This window comes from Larimichthys crocea, chromosome XVI (assembly GCF_000972845.2).
Source record: "Larimichthys crocea isolate SSNF chromosome XVI, L_crocea_2.0, whole genome shotgun sequence".
Taxonomy (NCBI): domain Eukaryota; kingdom Metazoa; phylum Chordata; class Actinopteri; family Sciaenidae; genus Larimichthys; species Larimichthys crocea.
Window position 1 is genome coordinate 10,610,263 of NC_040026.1, and position 22,698 is coordinate 10,632,960.

The 22,698-nt window shown below is 39.2% G+C and overlaps 4 protein-coding genes across 5 annotated transcripts; 2 read left to right on the forward strand and 2 right to left on the reverse strand.

The window, feature by feature from the left end:
• Positions 1–630: 630 nt before the first annotated feature.
• On the reverse strand, positions 631–5,656 carry uqcrc2b (ubiquinol-cytochrome c reductase core protein 2b). 2 transcript variants are annotated; one of them, XM_010729689.3, is made up of 14 exons: positions 5,529–5,656; positions 4,385–4,471; positions 3,857–4,006; positions 3,680–3,744; positions 3,532–3,588; positions 3,130–3,254; positions 2,581–2,678; positions 2,441–2,498; positions 2,178–2,273; positions 1,859–2,058; positions 1,645–1,725; positions 1,430–1,506; positions 1,106–1,259; positions 631–793 (listed from the first exon to the last, which is right to left on the reverse strand). In XM_010729689.3, the coding sequence occupies exons 1-14, from the start codon at positions 5,559–5,561 to the stop codon at positions 710–712; spliced, it is 1,365 nt and encodes a 454-aa protein (XP_010727991.1). In that variant the 5' UTR covers positions 5,562–5,656; the 3' UTR covers positions 631–709. The 2 variants fall into 2 exon arrangements, with proteins under 2 accessions (XP_010727991.1, XP_010727989.2); XM_010729687.3 differs by lacking the exon at positions 4,385–4,471 and adding an exon at positions 4,248–4,349 and having other exon boundaries at positions 5,529–5,636.
• A 1,064-nt stretch (positions 5,657–6,720) lies between these two features.
• On the forward strand, positions 6,721–8,218 carry LOC104918064 (small nuclear ribonucleoprotein 13). The gene is made up of 3 exons (XM_010729686.3): positions 6,721–6,945; positions 7,117–7,237; positions 7,776–8,218. The coding sequence occupies exons 1-3, from the start codon at positions 6,943–6,945 to the stop codon at positions 8,036–8,038; spliced, it is 387 nt and encodes a 128-aa protein (XP_010727988.1). The 5' UTR covers positions 6,721–6,942; the 3' UTR covers positions 8,039–8,218.
• Positions 8,219–9,426: 1,208 nt separating this feature from the next.
• Positions 9,427–13,653, forward strand: crym (crystallin, mu). Its single transcript, XM_019272092.2, has 8 exons — positions 9,427–9,694; positions 9,788–9,938; positions 10,108–10,170; positions 10,275–10,376; positions 11,586–11,769; positions 11,977–12,098; positions 12,219–12,303; positions 12,416–13,653. Exons 1-8 carry the CDS (start codon positions 9,528–9,530, stop codon positions 12,517–12,519), a joined length of 978 nt encoding a protein of 325 aa, XP_019127637.1. The 5' UTR covers positions 9,427–9,527; the 3' UTR covers positions 12,520–13,653.
• A 381-nt stretch (positions 13,654–14,034) lies between these two features.
• LOC104918062 (Rac family small GTPase 1) lies at positions 14,035–20,152 on the reverse strand. Its single transcript, XM_010729684.3, has 6 exons — positions 19,762–20,152; positions 18,137–18,208; positions 17,852–17,969; positions 17,334–17,396; positions 16,450–16,609; positions 14,035–15,613 (listed from the first exon to the last, which is right to left on the reverse strand). Exons 1-6 carry the CDS (start codon positions 19,794–19,796, stop codon positions 15,483–15,485), a joined length of 579 nt encoding a protein of 192 aa, XP_010727986.1. The 5' UTR covers positions 19,797–20,152; the 3' UTR covers positions 14,035–15,482.
• Positions 20,153–22,698: the final 2,546 nt, after the last annotated feature.

The window sequence follows — 22,698 nt, forward strand, 5'->3', positions numbered from 1 at the left end:
CAGCTTCTTGTTCACGAGGGAAAATGGAGCGTGAAATGGATCAACAGGTTGGAGTCACTGTACCCGACAGCTGAAGGTACAGCTCTCCATTTTCCAGTCCATCTACGTTCCAACCCATGCCTATGGTCATGAGCTTTGGGTAGAGACTGAAAGAACGATATTGAGGATGCAAGCGGCCAAAATAAGTTTCCTCCATAGGCTGGCTCAGCCTTAGAGACCAGATTAGAAGCTCGGATGTCTGAGTCCAGCTGCTGAAGTGCCTTCCTTTGGAGGAGACCCCCAGTCAGACCCAGAACCCGCTAGAGGGACTACATAGCCCATCTGGTTTGAGAACACCTTGGGATCCCCCATAGCTGCAATGCTGGGGAGAGAGATGTCTGAAAATGTCCTGCTGCCACTGTGACCACACCCCAGATAAGTAGATAGAAATTAATGGACAACACAAAACAGTTAAAACTGTGTAAGGTAGATAGAATTTATTTATTTTACATCAGCTATACAGTTAATGTGGACAGATGAATAACAGAGTACCATCAGCTGAAAAATACTGTTAAAACACCCAGAAATACCCAGTGGTGTTATGACATTATATCTCCCAGAACCAAAAAGTGATGACTGTTTTTTTTTTTGTGTGTGTGTGAAAATGTAGAGGAAACAAATTCTGCTTTGTCGTCAGAGTTAGGGACAGTACGAGGTGACGAGAAGGGCTTTAGACCTCGTCAACGAAGGGTGTTTTCACAAGGTTGCCGCTGGATGCCATTGTTTTCTTCCCGGTCACAAATTTCTTGGCAGCCTGGGAAAGAAAAGCCAGCAAGTTATTATTATCAATTAAAAAAACAACAACATTTTCACACAATAAATGAAAGATTTAGCAAATATTTCAATGATCTAGTCTGTCTGAACAGGATCTAACTTTAGCACTTATGGGCTACTCGTATTTACAGCAGCTAAAACAAACATTTTTTTCTCTTCCTCCAGAGAGGCAGCTCAGTCAAAGAGGTCAAATGGGCTGTTTGTGCACGTCCCTGTGTCCATAATATGCATCTACGTCGCTTCTTTAACATTCTCACAATAACCAAGCCCTGACAAGAACCAAATGTCTTACGTTGGCGATGTCGGTCAAGGAGACGTTGTCGATTTTTTTGGAAACTTCCTCAGGGGAGCAGTAGGATCCGTCGGCAAGAGCCTGAGTCCCCATGTTCTCCAGCAGACCCTCTGAAGTCTCCAGAGACATCAGGAAGTGCCCCTTCAGCTGGGCCCTGCAAAGAACAGGGACAAGCAATCTTGTATTGCAATCTGGGTGGGAAACTTGGGTGAGATGTCTAGTTTTGAGCAAGTAACCAATTCAGTTAATTCAATTTGGCTCATTTTTTAACATTTGTAAACTAAAATGTGAATGTAACACTTCATTTCTCAGTGTTTATCTTACTTGGCCCGAGTGAGGTCAGCAGCTGTGACTCCACCATCAGCAACATCCTTCACCTGGGCAACAGCAGCCTTAATCACCTGGAGAGACAGAGGACAGATAACGTCACATCACATTTTATTATTTCCAGTTTTATTTTGATATCGAATCGCAGCTACTTTGTTGAACAGTTTGTGTCGATGAGCAGAGTTGTGTAATGATGACTATGGGATACTCACGTCACTAGCAGCTGCAGCCTGGGAAATTGTGTAAATCCCAAACAGACCAGAGTCAGAGTAGCTTGCATTGAAAGCACTGACCTGTTGAGAAAAAAAAAGTTGAAATTATGAGATTTAAATAGTTTACAGTGTAAAGATGAACAAAACACTGCCATAGTCCCATTCTGAGCCAGTCAAAGCTTGGTTTATGAGTTTATAACTGACAATCACTCACGTCAAAGGGGTCAGCGGTTGCTTTGGTAGCACCTTGGACCAGTTTACTGGAAACACCTGAACCCCTCTTGACGTGCAGACCAGCTCCCAGTACATGCTGCAGGACACTGAAGGCCAGAGCCTCACTGGTGCCCGCTGCTGCCGACTGGCTCACCACAGCAGAGTGGACGAAGCTGCTGGTGCTGGGAATGCGAATCTCACCTGGAGAGAGGCAGGAGGAGACAAGACAGAGAGGCATACAGGGTGTTACATTGTCTTGGGGTGGAAGTATCAAAACTGTAGTAAAACTCCAAGTGGAGTGCAACCAACATTCAGCTCACCTCCACGATACTGAGCCTTGGCCCCTGTGCTGCCAGCCCCACTGCGGACGTTGAGGAATTGCTCCCCGACTTGCTTCAGCACTGTGTGGTCGACACCTGCAGGAAAGATGAACATTAGAAACTTTAACGGTCTTCTAGGATAACACCAGGTGTTTTACTTTAAGATAAGATTCCACTAAACAGCATCATTGAAACACATCAAGTTAAAAACAGTGCCCATATCATCATAGAGTTATTATGTTAAATTGGAAAGTAACCCTTACCAAGTCCAACAAGAGCCATTCTTGCGCTTGTGAAATTATTCTGGACAAACTGGTGCAGCTAAAGAAAAAATACGAACATTAGAAAGAAGGTTTAACTTGATGTATTAACACCAGAAGTCCTAAAGAATAAAAATACTTACGTGTTCGGACTGGATGTTGCCAACCATGTGGTTAGGACAATACAGGGAGTTGCAGAGAGCATTCTTGTAGGCAGCATCATGCAGACCTTCAAGCACACCTGGAAAACACAGAAAGAGGAAAGTTCATAAACTGGAATGTTCTGATATTAAAGCAAAGATTTGTTAAACGTACTTACTTGTCTAATGCAGTCTAATTTAATATCAGACTTTTGGTTACGTTTTGTAACAAACAAGTAGATAGAACTACTTCATAAACTAAATGCTGTGTGCTGTAGTTTATAGTCAAGAATTGCAGCTTTAATTGTAACAGGACTTGTCTTGTAAAACAGTGTTTTCTGATCTGGGATATGCTGCTTTGATTCAGCCGTGAAGGGAATTTCTGACTATGTGCTATAGCATGTAGGTGGTAATAAAAAAATAAAGTAGTTCTTATGATCAATCAATCTATGTGTAGATAAATATAGATCTAAAAATATGTTTGGTATGAGGTCCAAAGTCAGACAAATAAACATCATTTCTGTGTGCATTGTAAGGAAAATAAAGACCCACCTATCTGAGCACTCTGTGCAGCCTGGGCCTTGTCCATCTTCACCCTGGGCGTGAGGTCTGACACCTCCCATGGCCGGAACTCTGGGGCTGTTGTTACATTGATCAAATACTCCATCACTGTGTCACTGCAGACGAATGAGGGAGAAAAACATGTTAGTGATATAAAGAGCTGAAACTGTGCCATCACCCCACTCCTACAGAATGATATGCCTCTCCAGTGAATATTCCTACTACACAGTCACGCTACCCTCATGTAAGTGACATTAATTCAAGCTGACCTCATCCACAGGTGTTTGTGTAGAAGAAGAGTGCTTTACAGCTACCTGTCTAGTCTAAAAGGAGTATGCTACTTGTACTGCAAAGACGGGAGTTTTTTAACACTGATGTTATTCAAAAACTCACATGTCATCTCTCAGACAGTCAACGGTGTAGATCATGTTCTCTCTGCTTGAAGTCACACTGCAGAGAAACACAAACATGCAGATATCCAAATAAGAACACAGATCAAGGAAGAAGGTTTTATTTGTGATCTTTCTTGGAGGTTACCGACCTCAGGTTGCCTCCCACTGCCTCAATACCACGGCATATCTTGAAAGCTGAAGCTCCTTTGGTTGTCTGGAAAAGTACAAATGCCAAGTCAACAAACTGTGTCAGAAAATGTTAATGCTTGCAATTATACACTGGGTGCATTCACATAATCTTAACAAAAGCATGTGCATTATCATACCAGGCTGGAGGCCAGCCGGAGGAGGTGGGTGACCCCCTGGTTTTCAGGGGTCTCATAACGACAGCCAGCCTTGATGAACACTCCGATCTTGGAAGCCGGGGAATAGTTCTCCAAGGAGGCAATCACCAGACCACTGGGCAGTCTGGTCACCTAGACAGAAGGACACACATAGAGATGTCCTCATCACTGCCACCAAGTTGGACATGTAGTTAAAGCATGCAGGCCTCAGTTTACACTTCAAAATCTAAGATCATTTGAACATTTTGTTGAATTCTAACATGTCTAACATCTAACATATACTCATAACATAATTAGAAGAGGCAAATGGCTAAAGCATAAACATGTATCTATCTAGCCAAACCAACTAATCTCTTCATGTCCCGCGACATACATGGACGTCCTGGAGGAAGTGTGCAGCCCCTGGAGAGAGCTTGACGCCAGCCAGGGGCTTGGCAAGGGACTGGCCTGTTCTGGCAGCCGCATGAAAGCGTCTCTGTGGAGAAGAAAGACAAGTCAACAACCACTGACCTGCACATCCTGTGGCTGAAACTTAACGTGTTCAGCGGTCCCAGTAAAGTCCACCTTACGGGCAGCCTGGGCCGCGTAAAGCCTGGTCTGGAAAAACAGAGAAGATGGGAAAGCGGGACATTACAACTAACGCGTTGCTGACTAATGCAAGGGGAGTTTGAGGAGGGAGGAAAACAGAGGCATGACTTGATTGTGAAATGAGAGGTTCAGTGATGTTAAATGTTTTTGACATGATTTCTGTCGATGTATGGATGCTGTGAAAATATTGTATGTTTCCTAATTTTTCATTTTGTTGTAATTGTGTTATTGTTACAGTAAACCATACATCTAACCGATGTTTTTAGTTTAAGTAAGTAAGTCTATTTGGTGTCACTTCAGGAGCGTCGGCAGAAGAAATTAAAACATTCAAACATCTATAATTGTACGACCACTGCTGATGAAGATCATGTGATATAACTGAAAACTCAACAGCTACTCAATGACAGCTGACAGATAATAAACCTGTTGTGTGATCTCCAAGCTACACGATTTCACAGCAAATCAAACAAATCAGTTCAGATTTATATTAATATTTCAATCAGCACATGAACAGACTTGTGTTCTTATTTCAATACACATAAAATCCAACTCACCATGAGTTTTAAATGTAGTTACTGAGCAGGAATATGTTTTTTCCCCCCACTTAGTTTTGTTACAAAAGAAAGTACTGTTGCTCTTTTGGTTAATGATGATGCACAATGCAAAACACATCTGTCAGCTGTTCATACATTGAAATATCAGGGTTTAATACACTTTGAATGAAAAGATAAGTGAAGCTGACGTCAACATTAGACGTGGAAGAAGCTCTCAGTGTTGACTAGTTAACAGCTTATAGAGCTTGTCTTCAGTGTGGTGGCTTTAACAGTAGTTTACATGTATATTGAGCAGATATGTGAAGTGTTTATTGACGTTATCGGTTTAGAAATGTGGTTTAGACAGAGAGAGTCATGACGGCTGCTTCCTCCTCTGCTCTTCATCACACCTTGTCCTCACAGGACTCTGGTTTTACACGGTCCGTCAATCATATAAAGATTATAATGGATCGATAATGAGTGTGCACTTATCCCGACACACAAATATACACGTTAGGTTAGTTATTCCTCACCGACAGCTGGCTGAGTCCCCGGATCCCCTTCATCGCCTCTCTCCTTCAGACAGGACGCTGGAGCAAATATGGCCGGCCTGAAAGTGCCCTACCCAGAAAGCACCGCGCCGTCCTTGCTGACAAAAGTACCGCTGAGCCAATGAGAGCGCGCCCTCTGTTGCCACGGAGACGAACACCGTGACAAGCTGCACAGTAAAAAATAAACAATATCTCTAAATTAATATTATATTATTAGATTGTTATATTTGACTTTAAGAGGTTTCTTCTCTTCGTCTCAGCCTACACGTTTTCTCAGTTATATCAAGTGGTGAAAGGTTTGACTGTTTGACTGTCTCACAGAAATGTTATGTTATACACACATTTTATCTTGTAACACACATTCGCAAAATAAATAAATAAATAAATCAATCAATGATAAACAATTATCAATTTAACAAAAAATATAAAATATAATAACATAACATGTAACAGTTAGTTGTCCCCTGGTGTTTCGATGTCTAACTGTTGTTTTATCGTTCAAATATCATATAATGGGGCTCTGCTATTCAGTTATGAATAATGATTGTTTGTATAATGTACATTGATTTTCTCTCTCAGTGAATGAATACCACTGCCCACTTTCAAATATGGACTCTGTCTGGACATTGTTGGAATGCCAAAATCCATGGACTACCTTACACCTGTGCTGTATCTTTGAATGTGTGAATGTATATGACTGCACGTTATAAAGGGAAATAAAAAGAAGAAGAATAAAAAAATAAATAATTAAAAATTGTATAAGCAATATAAATACTGCACACTGCGCAAATATAAACATATACCGACTATTAAAGTAGGTATTAGTTTTTCGATTTTGTAAAAAAGTTTTTAATAATATAATATAACTTTAAAAAGAAATATAAAAAGTTTATATAGTATATATATATATATATACTTTTAAAAAAAAGAATATAAAAAATATATGTATATATAAAAAGTTATATATATATACTTTTAAAAAAAGAATATATAAAAATATATGTATATACTTTTTTCTATTTTTCTGTTTATTAAAATGGTTTCCAAAAAGTAGAATTTGTTTATATTGATATTTCATATATATATGTGTGTGTGTATATATATTACATAAAAGTTGATCAAGCTTTTAATCACACGCGCTAAAGAATGAAAAAAAGCATTTCCGGTCGTGTTTAAGCGGCGTTGCCAGTGCGCATGCGCTTTACCACACACGTGCGGTGAACGTTTGGACCTGCTGCATGTTACAGAGCCACGAGACTTCTTAACGCTAAAAAACACTTTCACCTACAGCAAACAAACATTTCGTCTTGTTGCCTTTTCGACACCAGGGGAAATTAAATAGTCCTCCGTGAAGCATTTCGCCGAGAGGGCCGGAACAGCAGAAAAACGAGTCGCCATGGTGAGTGTTGTTCTGAATGAACCCACAGGCTAACAGGGAAGCTAACTGTTAGCGAGCTAGAAAGCTCGCAGAGCTAAACTAACTTTGAACTAATAACACACTCGTGTTTGTTTGGTGTTTGGCTTTGCTGTGTTTAATCTGGTTTTATTGTGTTTTATGTGCCGTGACCAGACTGAAGCTCAAGTGAACCCAAAGGCCTACCCACTGGCCGACGCCACGCTGACCAAAACCATCCTGGACCTGGTGCAGCAGGCTTCAAACTACAAGCAGCTGAGAAAGGGAGCTAATGAAGGTGAGGAAATATGAACATTAGAACGACACTGTAACCTCTGTGGGTTCACAAGCTGGCAATCCGATCGTCTGTGAAACGTGGTGTCTTATCCGGTAGAAACACAGCTGAGTCTCACCATGTGTGCACTGACCACGTCCTGACCCTGAAAAGTGACGTCACTGTATGTCTACAGCAAATCACCTTCAGTTAGTGGATCAAGAGATAACTGATTGTTAATCAATAAAAGCCATAATCACAAATACTTGTCAAATGCAGCTTCTCAGATATTATGATTTCCTATTTTTTGGTTCATAGCTGCTAATGAATAATATGATTACATCACAATAATTTGTTCATGATGCAAAGTTATATTGTCTCTACGCTTTGCGTGACTGTGTACAATCAGACACCAAGATACAGTGTGGTCGTGTTGTATCTCAGAACTGGTTCTTAAACTCATGTTACCGGTGTAAACCTGCCAAAAGTTTTATCAGATCTGTTTATCATAGTACGGGATGTAAAAATGCATTGTACTTACTGTGATCTACTTCTTCCCCAGCTACCAAAACCCTGAACAGAGGCATCGCTGAGTTTATCGTGATGGCCGCTGATGCTGAACCACTGGAGATCATTCTCCACCTGCCACTGCTCTGTGAGGACAAGAACGTCCCGTACGTGTTTGTCCGCTCCAAGCAGGCCCTGGGTAGGGCCTGTGGGGTGTCGCGCCCCGTCATCGCTACCTCAGTCACCATAAAGGAGGGGTCTCAGCTCAAGCCGCAGATTCAGTCTGTGCAAATGGCTATTGAGAGACTGCTCGTGTGATTTTTGTCTCCCTGAAAAATGGAGATGAATTCCAGATTGAAAATCTTGTTTTCTGTTTGATAAAAAACAGTTATACATTTATATTTTCTTTTTTTTTTACTTTTTAGAAGTGTGTCCACTTCATGTATCAGTTTGCCATGGCATCCTGTGATTCATATTAAATTTTGTATTTAAACCTTGTGTTTTGTTCCTCTTAATTAATAGTTATAATTTCTATGAGGATAAGTGGTTATAGAAAATGAATGGATGGTATTACCATCATGTTTCTCAGGCCCTCATTTGAAACAGTCCAGTTTGTTAAAATGCTTTATACCCTGACTAAGCACAACATTAAACTGCTGCATAATGAATGATGCTAAAGTGATAAGTACATTAATGGTGGAAGAAGGGCTCAGATCCTTCAGTAAAAGTAAAACTACTTTATTGCAAGTTCCAAATCCTACTTAAGCAAAAGTACAGACGCAAGTATTAACAGCAAAATAAAGTATGAACAGTAAAAGCATTTATTCTGTAGAAAAATATTATTTGAATGATTTATTATTTATTTCGGACACATTTAAGGATAAAAGGTCCATAGCACATTAGATAAAAAAGAAACAAGCACATTAAGTACACAGCAGCACATATGCAGCTGAAAAGACGGAAGGAGAGAATTCAACTGCCTGAATCCAGTACAAACTTCAGTGATTTCCCAATCTGAATGAAAACCTGACTGCTCAGCTCAGGACTGGTTCATGCTATAATAATTCCGTTTTGTGATACAGAAAACCTGCATAGAGATTTCGTAATACTGCAGAGCAGGTTGGCACTTAAACATTAACAAACATTTGGATGGCACTGCACCAGATTGAGATTGTCAATACTGATGTACTTTCAACTTAGGTTTTTTTTAGTTAGGTAGTTCCTCCACCAAACCCTTACAAATACATCTGTGGGATAATTATGGAGGTGAAAACAGGATAGCTTTACACATGTTTGTAAACGTTTTTACAGTCATTTAAATAAAAGATCTCTCTTTGTTGGAGCTGCTAATAACTTGATAATTTTAGAGGAGACAAAAAGGCCTCAGGTAAAGTGGAAAGTATAATATTTGTCTCTGAAATGTAAAGGACTTCTTTAAAGTGTCTTAAAATGGAAATACTCAAATAAAAGACGTCAAATGTGTGTTTAAACCACTGCTTTAAATCTACATATTTCTATTACTACATAAAACCAGCACTGGTCTGTGAAACACTGATAGAAGCAATTCTGCAAAATGACTTTTAATTCTTGTACCTTTTTTTTTTCTTGGAATAATTCTGCCCTTTTACTTATCAGCAAATATCAAGCAAAATAATTTATTAACTTCTTGCTGGTGTTTGTGCCACTCCTCCCATCTCCGCGTTTAAAGAGCCCGTCTGCGGCTCTTGAATGCAGCTCGCATACAGGGTCAACGAGTCGAAGTTCGGACCAAACTTGACGCCTCCACATTTTATCTGCAGCAGCCACGATGGCCGGACCTCCTATCATCATATGGAAAGATGAAGTCGAGCGCCTGTTGCGTTACAGAGATCTGGTCCCACGTCTGGAGGAAGCTTTGGGGAAGTTCTCCAGACGGGACAGCGCAGAGGTGATCCAGCCTGTGCGCAGTACAGTGCCCCTGCAGAAACACCGCGGGTAGGCATGCATGCGTGCATCAAGTGCAGATGGAACAAATGAAACATTAACCATGTGTTGTTACTGCTGACTGACGCTCGTTTACTTTTACAGCTTCATGGGATCGATGCCGACATACATGGAGAATGACGGAGTCCTGAGCACAAAGTTAGTGTGTTTTTACGACAGGAAGAAAGGTTCATCTCTGCCAGCCACGCAAGCCACAGTGGTGCTGCTGGATCCAGAATATGGGAATGTAAAGGCTGTGAGTAAAACTAATGCATGCACAGATTACTCTGACACTACTGCAACGAGGATGGCTTGTTTCCAACATTCCAACCTATCTTTAAACTTGTGTATTAGGGGAACACTATGTCCTGTACATATGGCAGCATTGATAAATAAAATTGACCTGACTTGATTTGAACCTGCAGGTCATGGATGGAGAAGTCATCACCAGGATGAGGACAGCTGCAGCCTCAGCCATCTCTGCTAAGGTACTTTTTTTTTTCCAACATGTGTTCACACTCCCTGTTCTCTGACTTTGCACTGCTGTTCTATCTTTGACACTCTTCTGCCCTGCTGTATATTTGACACACAGCTGCTGATGCGTCCTGATGCAGAAGTGCTGGCAATCTTGGGGAGTGGCCACCAGGCCCTGAGCCATTACAATGTGTTCACTGAAATGTTCTCATTTAAAGAGGTACAGTTAAAACATTTCTTGTAGATGTGACAGTAAGCGAGTCTGAACAGAAGCTTATCAGAATATGTAATCAAAGATGTGGATTCTCATGTGTCTGAAAAAGCATGCACATGAAGAAACCGGCAGAATGCTCATACACCACTGGCTGATTGTTGAATGTTTAGGCTTGTTGATTTACCCCACCCTCTCTGAAGATTCATCACTGCCATGTGAATTTGGTGTATAGAAAACATTGGATCACACACAAGTGTCTTGAAGGCAACATGATTGAAAAAGGTTGTCAGCCTTCCTTGGTATGCTGTCGTTCTTGATTCCACACACTTTCAGTTCATTTCCCGCCCACGCCAGATCAGTGCCAAAAATCTAAAAGCAGAAGAAAAAAAAAAAATCAAACTGGCAAAAATAAAATTGTAAAACATAAAATATGCAACTGAAAAAACTAAAAGAATCTAAGTATAAAAAAATATATGAATGTGAAAAATCTTATTTATTTTTAATCTTAAACATTCTTGTATTTTTAATAAGTTTAAGATAAAAACTTTGTTTCATTTTTCAATTTTATTTTTTTCAAATGATCAAACATTTGGTCCTAAATCGGCTCCATATAACAAATAGGTCAAATATGTGAGCTTCAGTGTAGATGAGTTCCTGCCTGGTAGCAGACCAAGAAAATGATTATGACTTTGAAGTCCTCTTATTCTACCTCATCAGTGATCCTAATGTTATCTGTTATATTACATTAATGTTTGTGTCTTAACTGTTCCCTGGCCTCTAGTCATTTTCCAAAAGCAAGTTTAGCATCCCTTATCCAGGCTGTTAGCCCATTATATGTACAGAATATTATTTTTGTTCAATGCATATTGTAATATTAAATATGGTGTCCCACTTTATTTACAACGTGGAACAATGAGAAAAGATTGTCCATCAAATTCACACACACACACACAAAAAAACATTTCCTGTATGAAGTCCTACTTGCTTAATTTACCTTAAAGGTATCAGTTTAACCATTTGATTACCACTTAAAACAAGGGGAAACTGCTAGCCTGGTCACAAATTAACATGTTAATTTAACAAACAAGATATCAAGTGCGTTATGCTCACAGTCCTTCTAAGTTTGGGGGTTGCTGACTTGTCATGATTATTGTTTTAAATTAGTTTTATATACAAATCATGTTTGTTCATACTTCACCTGGATCTTCTCTACAGGTGCGTGTCTGGAGCCGCACAAGAAAGTGGGTGGAGAAGTTTTCTCAGTCTGTGAGTGGTCCGGTGAAGATCTGTGACTCAGTGGAGGAAGCAGTGAGGGGAGCGGATGCCATAGTGACAGTAACCAGATGTACAGAGCCAGTGCTCTTTGGTCAGTGGGTGAAACCAGGAGCCCACGTGGCAGGTAAGAAGAAATAATTAAAGAGGAAGCTGGTGGGATTTTTAGATCTGCATCTCGTAAATAAGTCAGTATTTAGGGGGCACACAGTTTAAAACTCCTTTGAAGTGTTTTGGGTAAAGCAATATGGATGCAGTAAAAAAAAAAAAAAAATACTGTGAATTGTGTCCCTCTTCATATTTTCCACTGTCTGTCTTTTCTGTTGCTGAGCAGCAGTGGGAGCTTGCAGGCCAAACTGGCGGGAGTTGGACGACGTGATGATGAAGGAGGCGGTGGTGTACACTGACAGCAGAGAGGGAGCAATGGCCGAGTCCGGTGACATCATCCTCTCTGGGGTCAGTCCGCTGATGTAGTTCCTAACCGTCTCACTAAATATAATAACTTAGGTGTGTGTTACTGGCTCCCTTTACTGAATATGTGTAGAAAAAGTACGACTGTAGATCCTCTGTTGTCAGGCTGAGGTGTTTGCAGAGCTTGGAGAGGTTATAAATGGGACAAAACCTGCCCACCGAGACAAGACGACTGTGTTCAAATCCCTTGGTAAGCCCTACTTAATGTAGACTTAGTCATGGCCATGTGAAAGTACATTATTTTTCCAATTTAGTAAATTAAGAATCCAGTTTTCATCTTTTTGTTTTATGCTTTACAACAGGAATGGGAGTTGAAGATGCAGTATCTGCTGAGCTGGTATTTCAAGCTTCAAGGTTCAAGGAATCTTCCCCGAGGGGAAATTTGTTGTCCAGCAGCAAGATGTAACATAAATAACACATATACAAACAAACAACAGCAATCAGTGAAAGACAAAATAAATACATACTACATAAAAGTTCCACATCTCACATTGAGTTATTAAAAAAAAGCCTAGAGCAGCAGGAACAGAATAGTTTTAGTGTCTGTTTGTTCTGCATTTAATCAGGCAGAATCTGCGGCCAAAATAAACCAACCCCCCCTAAAAAAATAGGTCCATGTTCACGGTCGTTGTACGTCAGCAGCGACACTAGTGCCAAAATGTGCTCAGCATGTTCTCTACTTTGTCCTTATAATTCAAATTTGCAAGCTTAAGTTCCTTTTTAGCTTGTTTTTGAAGTACTCTGTATTGAGTCATGTCACTTTGGTTGGTTAATTAGTGTGAAAAGGATAAAACAACCCGTCAAACTGAGGTGAGTCATTGCTATGACCGTCACACGCAGATCACTTAAAGTCCAGGTCAGTAGGGACAATAAAAACAGGTTAAACGTTAAAAGACAACACTCTCACTCTGCACACTGCTGCTGCTGCCTGTCGCCATTACAGCGCCAGTCCTTAACCAAGCCAAGCAACCATGAAGAGGCCATGTGTTTAAATCTTGACCTCTCTGTTTGCCCTCTGTAGGACTCAAGCTGATTATCAAGAAAGAGGACAGCAAATAATCTAGATTTTACTTTGGTGCATTCACCCTAAATAAAAAAAAAAGAAAGCCACTGCTATATAACCTGATGAAAGTATCTAATACTGAGGCGGCTAGTTGATTAATCATTGTCAAAAAGAGAGAGAGTGCAGTACTTCTGAAAATCTGTTTAAAGAATTTATCGAGCAATTTAAAGAGACTGTAGCAATGCTAGTTAGGCACAGTGGTGTTTTGAGCTAAATACTAACATTTGACATTTATCACGTGTAATGTTCACCATGCCAATATTAGCAAATGAGCAAAGCAGGAGGACTGTCTTTAGCTTTTATAGTAATTTGTGTTAACACTGCCGTCCTGTGAGTGATGTCACTACCATGGTTAAAAATGTCAATCATTAGGCTGGTTCCTGCTTCTCAAATGTGATTTTTTGTTGTTGTTGTAAGACAATTTTCTTTGTGTTTTAGCTTGTTGGTTAGCAAATGAATACAAACACTTTGAAGACATATTACTGGGTTTAAAGGTCCAGTGTGTTTGGATTTTGTGCGTGGCCTCTCTCCCCTTTTCTTAGCCATATCTAGAACAGAGTTTGGTTTGTCTGTTCTGGGCTACTGTAGATAAATGGCCATTAAATATGGCGGACTCTGTGGAAGAGGACCCGCTCTCACTGTAGATATAAAGGGCTCGTTTTAAGGCAACAAAAACACAATGATTCTTATTTTCAGGTGATTATACACTAATGAAAACATACTTATGAATAGTGTGTTCCATTCCTACTAATAGATACTCCTAAATCTTTCACACTGGATCTTTAAGAAAGAAATTGACACTCTTGTCTTACATTTCATAGACTGATCAATGTTTGCACAGAATAAAAAGAATACAACTGAGCATTTTCAATGAGTTTATTTGCTTTTTTTAAAAATAAAAAAAAAGGAAAAAAAATCTGCATATTACTATGTGAAAATGAAACCACATGTAGCAAGAAAGTAAATCTAAGAGTGCACTTCCACTGCGCCATTAAAACACTGATTAAATGAGTCCAGAGTCCATGCAACTTGATCATTGCTCCTTTCAAAATAAAATGCGTTGCGCTGAATAGTTACTTCTCATGGTCACGTTGTACAATAAAAGATATTAAAATCAACCTTCGAGTGCTAATACACTGGCTCATAGACTTCATAGTAATAGATGGGGGTCGATGCGGTTAAACACCATCGTGATAGCAATATGGACATACTGAGAAAAAAGCCTGAATATCAAAAGCACTTTCTGAGCACTGACTTGAAAATGATAAAACCTTTACAGAAAGATCAAGAATGAACCAGCACAACAACATTGGCTGCACTGCACCTTCACATGCCCGACGGTCAGTCATAAAATACTGTGTTCACTTAACACATAGTGAGAAGAGAGCAATGGATTCATCTAGAAAGCTTTAAGGACCAAAATAAGATAATTACCTGTTAAATACTTAGCAGAGACTGTTTTTAATGCTCATTAATTGTAGACAGTAATTATTTCTTATCTTAGCAGCTGCTACGCTTAAGTCTTTTAAGGGTTAAACCATTTTTTTTTTTTAAAACATGACTGCATGATCTCGTACAGATTAAAACAAAATTATAAAGAGAGTGAAACAACATTTTAGTGTCGACTACAAAGCGATGACCGTTGACTGAGTTTTGGCAACACTTCAGCCTAGTCAGATGACACATGTAAACAAAACGGTCCGTCAACCACAGCCGACAAAAGACTGACGATGACAAAAAGGAGAAATTAGCTCCTTAAAAGAACTTTTTTTTTAATTAAAGTAAAATTTCTTCAAGGCAGCAGGAATCTCTTAGTGTGTTGGGGAAAGAGTGCAGTGCAGGACCTCCTTCTCTTATGGAGTTAAATCTACGGTACTTTCATGATTTAAAAAAAGAAAAAAAAAAATCACGTTCAAGTAGTGTTTCTTCACAATGTCAGAGAAAAATAACATGAATGTTTGTTTGTATAATCCTCCCTCTTTCTCCTTAATCAACCCCAGATCCTAAAATCAACCCAACCTCCCACCCTCCCATCCCCCAAAGCCTTAGCAAAGTCACTTCATTCCCGTCGATCTGAAAGGACTAAACAGATGTAAGCAACCAGACGTCAAATCTGACAGGAAACCTTCAACGCTGCTTAAATCTGTCAAGTTCTTCCAGATGGAAGTCTGATCTACCAGAGCTTCTATGTAAGCAAGGACACAGGGTGTGAATAGATATTTGGGGAACCCAGTCATCATCATCTTCCCTCTGAATAAGTGAGTTCTGACTGCAATCATACTTTCTACTCCCTGGGATTCATTCTTTTACAGTATTCTGCACTTCCTCTTCCTCTTCTTGATGGGTGGGGGGCACAGGACCGCCCTGATGGCTTCGTCGAACACTGTCTTAAGGCCGCGCTGCGTCAAAGCTGAGCACTCCAGGTACTTCACTGAGCCTGGCGAGCAGGGGAGAGGGAGAGAGAGAGATAGGGAGAGAAAGCAAAGTCAGCAAGACTGCTTGTTTTTGTTTGAATAGCATAATAATACAGCCCCAAAAAATATTTTAAGGCTTGAGTAAGACGGGAAAGACTGATCCCAAACAAAAACCTTCCACACTTTAGGCTAAACAGGGTTCAAAACACACATTGCTTTTTAATACCCTATAACATGGTAGCTGGAAATAGATTTTAAATGAACCATAATGACTAAATAATACTTTCATAACCTCCTTTTCCAGTGAAGTGCCCCTACGCTATGGAAAGATTATGATGACTGTGTCCAGCATCTTTGAGTTCCAGAGAATATGATGCAAACGTGTCAAATACAACAAGTGAAACTAAAAAAACTCATTACTGGTCTCGCTCACAGGTTCTAGTGAAATTACAATATTCATGACATTTGCCTTCAAGGATGTTAAGTGGAAATGTCACCATCTAATTTTACAGTGCGTCAGAATAAAACCTCCAATAATAACGGTAAACAAATCCAGTCTTATGTTGCTATAGTTAAGATATTTTAATAATTCCAAGCCCTTAAATTGAACTCTTTTTCTAATTATCTAAGGATTAAGCACTGCTGCACATTCTCTGCAATAAAATGAGCACCATCATACGTGTATGAACCCAATAAAATTTGCACTATGTTGTAATTAGAAAATGTGACATTTCTCTTTTTAGCAAAACTTAATAGCATCTTTACAAAAGACTCCATAAAAAAAAAAAGATTAAAAACATTAATAGAAATTCATATTAGTTAGATATTGCATTTGTGTATGTGTAGTGTTAAAACTGACTTATTTCCTTAGCCATGGCCAAGCCCTGAGGGTAAATAATGGGGGAGAGCTTCTTCTCCTTGAGTTTTTCGATAGTGTCCTTGTCGTCTCTCAGGTCCAGCTTGGTGCCCACCAGGATGATGGGTGTGTTGGGGCAATGATGTCTCACCTCAGGGTACCACTGGGGAGCGTGGAAGACACAGTCAGAGGTTGCAGGATGCAGATGGACAGCATGGCAGACAGTGTGGAAAGTATGTGGGTTGTTAAAAGAATAGATTTCTCTCTGCGGTACTCATTCAAATTCAACAAGATGTGACCTTTGAGGAATTCAGGGGCAACAAGACGACACAAACGTTCACCAACGCTGAATAATTCTCAGTCCTGCTGGTACAGTGAATGACATTTATTCCTGCTACTGTACCAACTGACCTCTAAATAATCTCCTTCAATTTAACTGATACAGCTGAGGTAGCATTAAAACGACAAAGAAAAAAAACATACATTTCTATAAAACAATACAAAGCCCCATATGCTGAGAGACAATTTATGGTAAACAAAGATTTTCTTGCTGGTGACCAACATTAACAGTTTTTGCCTGAAATTTTGCATTTCTGCCTCCTGTTATATTTATATATTTCAGGACCACACGTTTATGACTAGAGCAAATAATAAAGTACTGTGAGTAATGGGTGATTAAGGGATTTTTTTTGTTTAGTTTAGATGTTTTAAACCGCAATAATCCTTTAGGATTTCAAATCAAGTTTATATATCTGTTAGTTGAAGAGTTTAATGTCAAAAATGTCAATTCCTTCATCCACTGATCAGATCAAAACATTTCATGGAAAACGCTTATTAAAAAATGACCGTCACTGACAGATGTAGCAAACCTCAGATGTTTTTCTCACCTTGGCACGGACGTTTTCAAAGGAGGCTGGACTGACTAGTGAAAAGCAAATCAGGAACACATCCTGAGGAGGAAAAATTACAAAATGTAATTATAAAACATAAAAAAAAAAAAACATTTACAATATTGACTTAATAGACTCTAAATGGTCAGACATGAGGGTTCACACAGCTAGACAAATCTGGACTATGTAGGTTAAATACAAACAGCCCCTCTCCCCTTCAGCTCCCTGTGAGTCTTGGCACAGAGGCCAGTTTGTTGTAAGGACAAAAAGTGCAAACAAGGGCTCCCTTTCACTTCCTCCAGCCGTCCTCCAGACAGTGTATAGGTACTGTGGATACAAGGCTCTACTCTGCAGAGTGCACAGACTCTGTCTAAAGCATTACAAGCCAGTGAATAACTCCGAATCAGTGCTGGCAAAGTGAAAACAGTGTCCATGCTAACATTGTGTGGCTGATACTAGTCTGTATATTGCAGCAGATGTTAGTACTGCGTATGAATGCATAGTTATATACATACTGTCTGTGGGTAGGACAGAGGCCTGAGCCTGTCATAGTCCTCCTGTCCTGCTGTATCCCACAGGCCCAGGTTCACTGGTTTCCCGTCAACCATCACATTGGCAGAGTAGTTGTCAAATCTGTAGGGAGGGAGGCGGAGATCAAATTAAGCATAAGACAACATTTTACAATGGTACAAAAATGCTGATAAAAGTATCAATGCTATCTTCCTATCGCACCGAACCTCGCCACATCTCCATCTCCGTGTCACAGCTATTCGCGTGAGGTGCCTGTGTGTGTTACTTACACTGTGGGGATGTACTCTCCAGGGAAGGCATTGGTAGTGTAGCTGATGAGCAGGCATGTTTTACCCACAGCCCTGAGATTAGAAAGGAGAAGAGAGGAGGGAAGATTTGACAGAGAAAAAACAATAATCAGAGTGCTGCTTGATTTATTCTTACAGCGGTGTTAATTACAGTGTATTCTTCGGTGAATCACAGCAACAACAACAACATTTTATAGTATGTAATAGCACAAATTTCATCCATTAATACGGTCAAAACGACTACATGGAAGTGACGGCTTGTCCAACCAGAAATCAAATATCAGTCTGTATTAAGATGTTTAAATTAAGATTTGAGGTCAACCAAATACAGAAACTAACTGATCTCTATTCATTTCATTTTATTCTTCATTTTAGTTTTAAGCAAACATTTCTTATAACATTTACATTTTGTGCTACAAATTGAAAATATATAAACAATAAATAAATATGTAAAGCTCTGCTCAAACACAGCTTTATCTGAGTCATGCCTGTGCTCCGTTTGTTTTTATTCAGAGTTTATTTTTAAGAAATGTATCGTGTAAAAAAATACCAAACATTTGCTGGCGATGCATAAAGATTTTTGCCCTGTTTTATATCATCCCCAAAACGGATTGGATCATTTGGGTTATGGAGTATATAGATCAGCCCAAGTCATCACCTACTTTAAAATAAATAAATAAATCTCAGGGTTATATTGGGAAGATTTGACAGAGAAAATACAGTAGGAGTGCTGCTTGATTTATTCTCACCTTTGTGTTAATTACAACACATTCTTCAGTACAATTTATAGCACGTTTAATGCAACTTTCAAACATTAATACAATAAAGTGTTAAAACTAGAAATTATGGCAAGCTTGTTTTCAAAATCTTAAAACAAGAAATCAAATATCAGTCTGTGATGAGGTGTTTAAATTAGGATTTGAGGTCAACCGAGAACAGACATTAACTTTATAGACTTTTTCATGTGTTTCATGCACGCAACACTTTTATTTACATGTTTTTAAACTTGAATATTACAATAAAACTCAGTTTCTTTCTAAGAAATGTATCATGTAACATTTAAATCATCCTTAAACTGGACTGGATCATTTGGGTTATTGAGCATTGAGGTCACACTATGTCACCAGCTACTTTTAAAAAAAACATCTCTGGGTTATATTGGGTCAGGGTGTGTCTCGGTTGTAATTTTAATATCCCATATAATAAAACATTGAATGACGCTTTGAAGCGGCTGCATGCTGAGCTTAATGAACGACACACCAGAGCAAATCAATTCAAGAGCAAACAAGCCAATAACTTCCACACGGGACGAGCTATCAGGTAGCTTTAGCTTTGCAGCCTGCGTCGTGTCTAATAAACGACATGCTGTGACCCATCCAGTCACACCTCACCGGAGCACGGCGATAAATCTGTCTGACCCAGCTGGACCGGGCAGCGGCAGCGGGCACAACAACAGCTGTCGCTCAAACTTGGCGTGTTATCTGAGGCTCGTTAGCCGCTAGCCAACTGTTGGTAACTGGGTCAACTATGTTGGCTTTTATTAAACCCTCACCGTGCGTGTTAAAGTTTCACAGGTTAAACAAAGAGAAAAGGATAGTTAAACTCACCCGTCCCCCACCACCACACACTTAATGGCCTGCATCGGGCGGCTCTCTCTCTCGCTAGCAGCCCACAGTCAGCGTTACAGCGGGTCGAGCTCGGTTAGCTTAGCGAGCTAACGGCGGCTAAATAAATAATAAAAAATGCGCCGGTCCCGTTTGTTTGAAAAAGTCCAAACAAAGTGTGCGAGTCCAAAACAAAGTTAGAAATGTCGTCCTTTAAAGAAATGATCCGACTTGTGCCTCTTACTTCACCAATTGGAAGTCTAAAGTTGTAATCCAGGAAGGCAACACCCAGGAAAAAAAAAAACTCTGGAGTCAAGATTGAGGAAAAAAAAAACGCCCACAGTTTGGAAGCTGCAGCGCCCCGAGCCCTGCGAGTCATATCCGGTCACAGCGGCCCGGACGAACCGCGACACCTACCGGTGCTCCCGGGAACATGCCACCTCAACACTGGGAGTGGGGGACGGGGATCAGGTAACCAGTGCCGGAGGAAACACCCTCTGTCTGAGTAAACTGTATGCATATCTTACTATTGTGAAAGCACACAAGAACAGTAAATCTAAATAAATAATAATAATAAATAACAGTAAAATGTATCAGAATCAGAAATACTTTAAGAATCCCAGGGGGAAATTATTTTTGTTACAATACTCCAGTATGCAAACAAACAAACAAAAACAACATATGTAAACAAGTAACCATCTATTAAGAACAATATATTCCTATATTGCTGCACATTATTTAACTGAAAATATGATCTTTTATACACACACACACATATATATATATATATATGTGTGTGTGTGTGTGTGTGTGTGTGTGTGTGTGTATAAAAGATCATATTTTCAGTTAAATAATGTGCAGCAACTTCAAAAGTGTAGTTAAAGTATAAAAGAAGGGAAGTAGTGAGATACTTAATAAAAGTACAACCACACCACCGTAAAAGTCTTGTATGATTTACTGTATAAAGTATTCAGGTATAATCAGTATTAATAGTACTAAATGTCCCCTGTGAATGTTATACATTATAGCATCATTCATGTAAAAAAATATAATTTTACTGTTGAAGTTGGTTGGGGGTTTGTAGAAATGTAGGGAAAAATAGTGACAAAGTGTTGCAATAACGGAGAGGCCAAACAATCACACAATCTTACACCCATGCTTGGTTTTGTCCAACCAACAGCACTAAATGTCAAATTCCAAAGAAATAATTAAAAAGGAAAAGCAGGAAAATCCCCACATTTGAGAAGCTCGAACCATGAGATGTTATTGCATAAATAAACGTCGTTTCAGCAGTACTTGCATATACTGTTGAGTACTTTATAACAGAATCATATCTTATATACTCTTTGTATGTTTTGTATGTAAAAAGAAAAAAAGAAATCTAATGTTTAATTAACTATAAAGCAGTCAAATAGATACAGTAGAGTAAAAAGTAGTGGGACAGAAATAGGGATATGAAAACAAAAGACACAAGTAAAATTGACGTACCTGAAATTTGTACGAGAGTAAATGTAATTTCACTGGGCAAAAGTAAAATAGCTCCTGTTTGTATAACTGAATAATTATTGATGATGCATAGATGGGCTGATCAAGACGGAGATAATTTATTATCTATAGTATCAGGTAACTATGGCTGCCAAATAGATATAGATTAAAATATCACAGTTTTCTCTTAACTACAGCTGAGTACAAGCAGAAATGTGGAAATACTCAAGTAAAGTACAGTTCCTCACATTTTAAGTACAGCACTTGAATAAACTGATTGATTATTTACAGCACTGGTTATTGTGAATAACACTTAATAATGCAGAACTGACTCTGGATGTGTGAGCAACAAAAGAACCTATTTTATTGGCCGCCATGAATACCTTTACTTGCAAACAAATATGCTTTCTGGTCAAATTCATACAGCTTTGTCCTTTCAAGCAATGTTAGATCTTTATTGTGTTCTCATGCTAATCTCATGCTTCAGTTAATTAAACGGAAAGATTTGAATACTTAAACCACTGACATAAACAGTTGCTTCTTCCTTGTAATGTCAAAATAATCACTCTGCAGATTTGGCTTGTGGACACAAGAGGGCAGCACTTTACAATTTTGCAGCTTCATTGTAAAACTACAGTCTCTAATACTGTCCAAATCTTTACTGCCTCCAACAGGAAAAATATAAAATGCAACACCCAACAGACACACATACCACATGCTTACATACTTACTCTCGTGCTTAAAGTAACCATTATCTTTCTTATCGTTTTTTATCTCCATCAGTTAATCAGACTCCATGGCAATCAAGCAGTGTAGCATAATCTCTGCACGCACACAAACACACACACACACAGTGGACACACACGCATTAGTAACCTTGACTCTGGATTATGTTATTGGGGGATTTTCCCAGCAAACAACACATTAATAGGATAAACGTCACCATTAAATGAGGGGAGTAAAAGCAGAGGAGAGAGATTAATGAAGGATAAACAGGCCCGTCGCTGCACATCAGGGAGGCTGTAAAACACAGCGGAGACACACTGTGGGACATTAGGACGTCTAACTGAGAAAAGACATTAAAAGGGAAATCTGCACAACATTTTAACATTTAACATGTCTTGAATGAGTCTGACAGCCTTGGCTTTTCAAAAAATATTGGTCATATTGGCTAATAATGAGCATTTGTCAGTGCTCCATCTCCTGTTTTTTATATGCTGGTGATAAATTCCTCTTTTCAGAGCAGTGTGTCTGTGTTTTGGCTTCTGTTATCATCTTTCCTTTTAGCTTTCAACACTATATCGCCCGAATATGCAACATTTTCAGGTTCATCATTTTGAGAAATTCACTTTCTTGCAGAGATAAGATTGATAGATCTCCTTTATCATGCATGTTTACACTTTTTTTTCTCATTTCATGTTTGTGGATTGGCTTTGCTGAAGCTGACACTCTGTA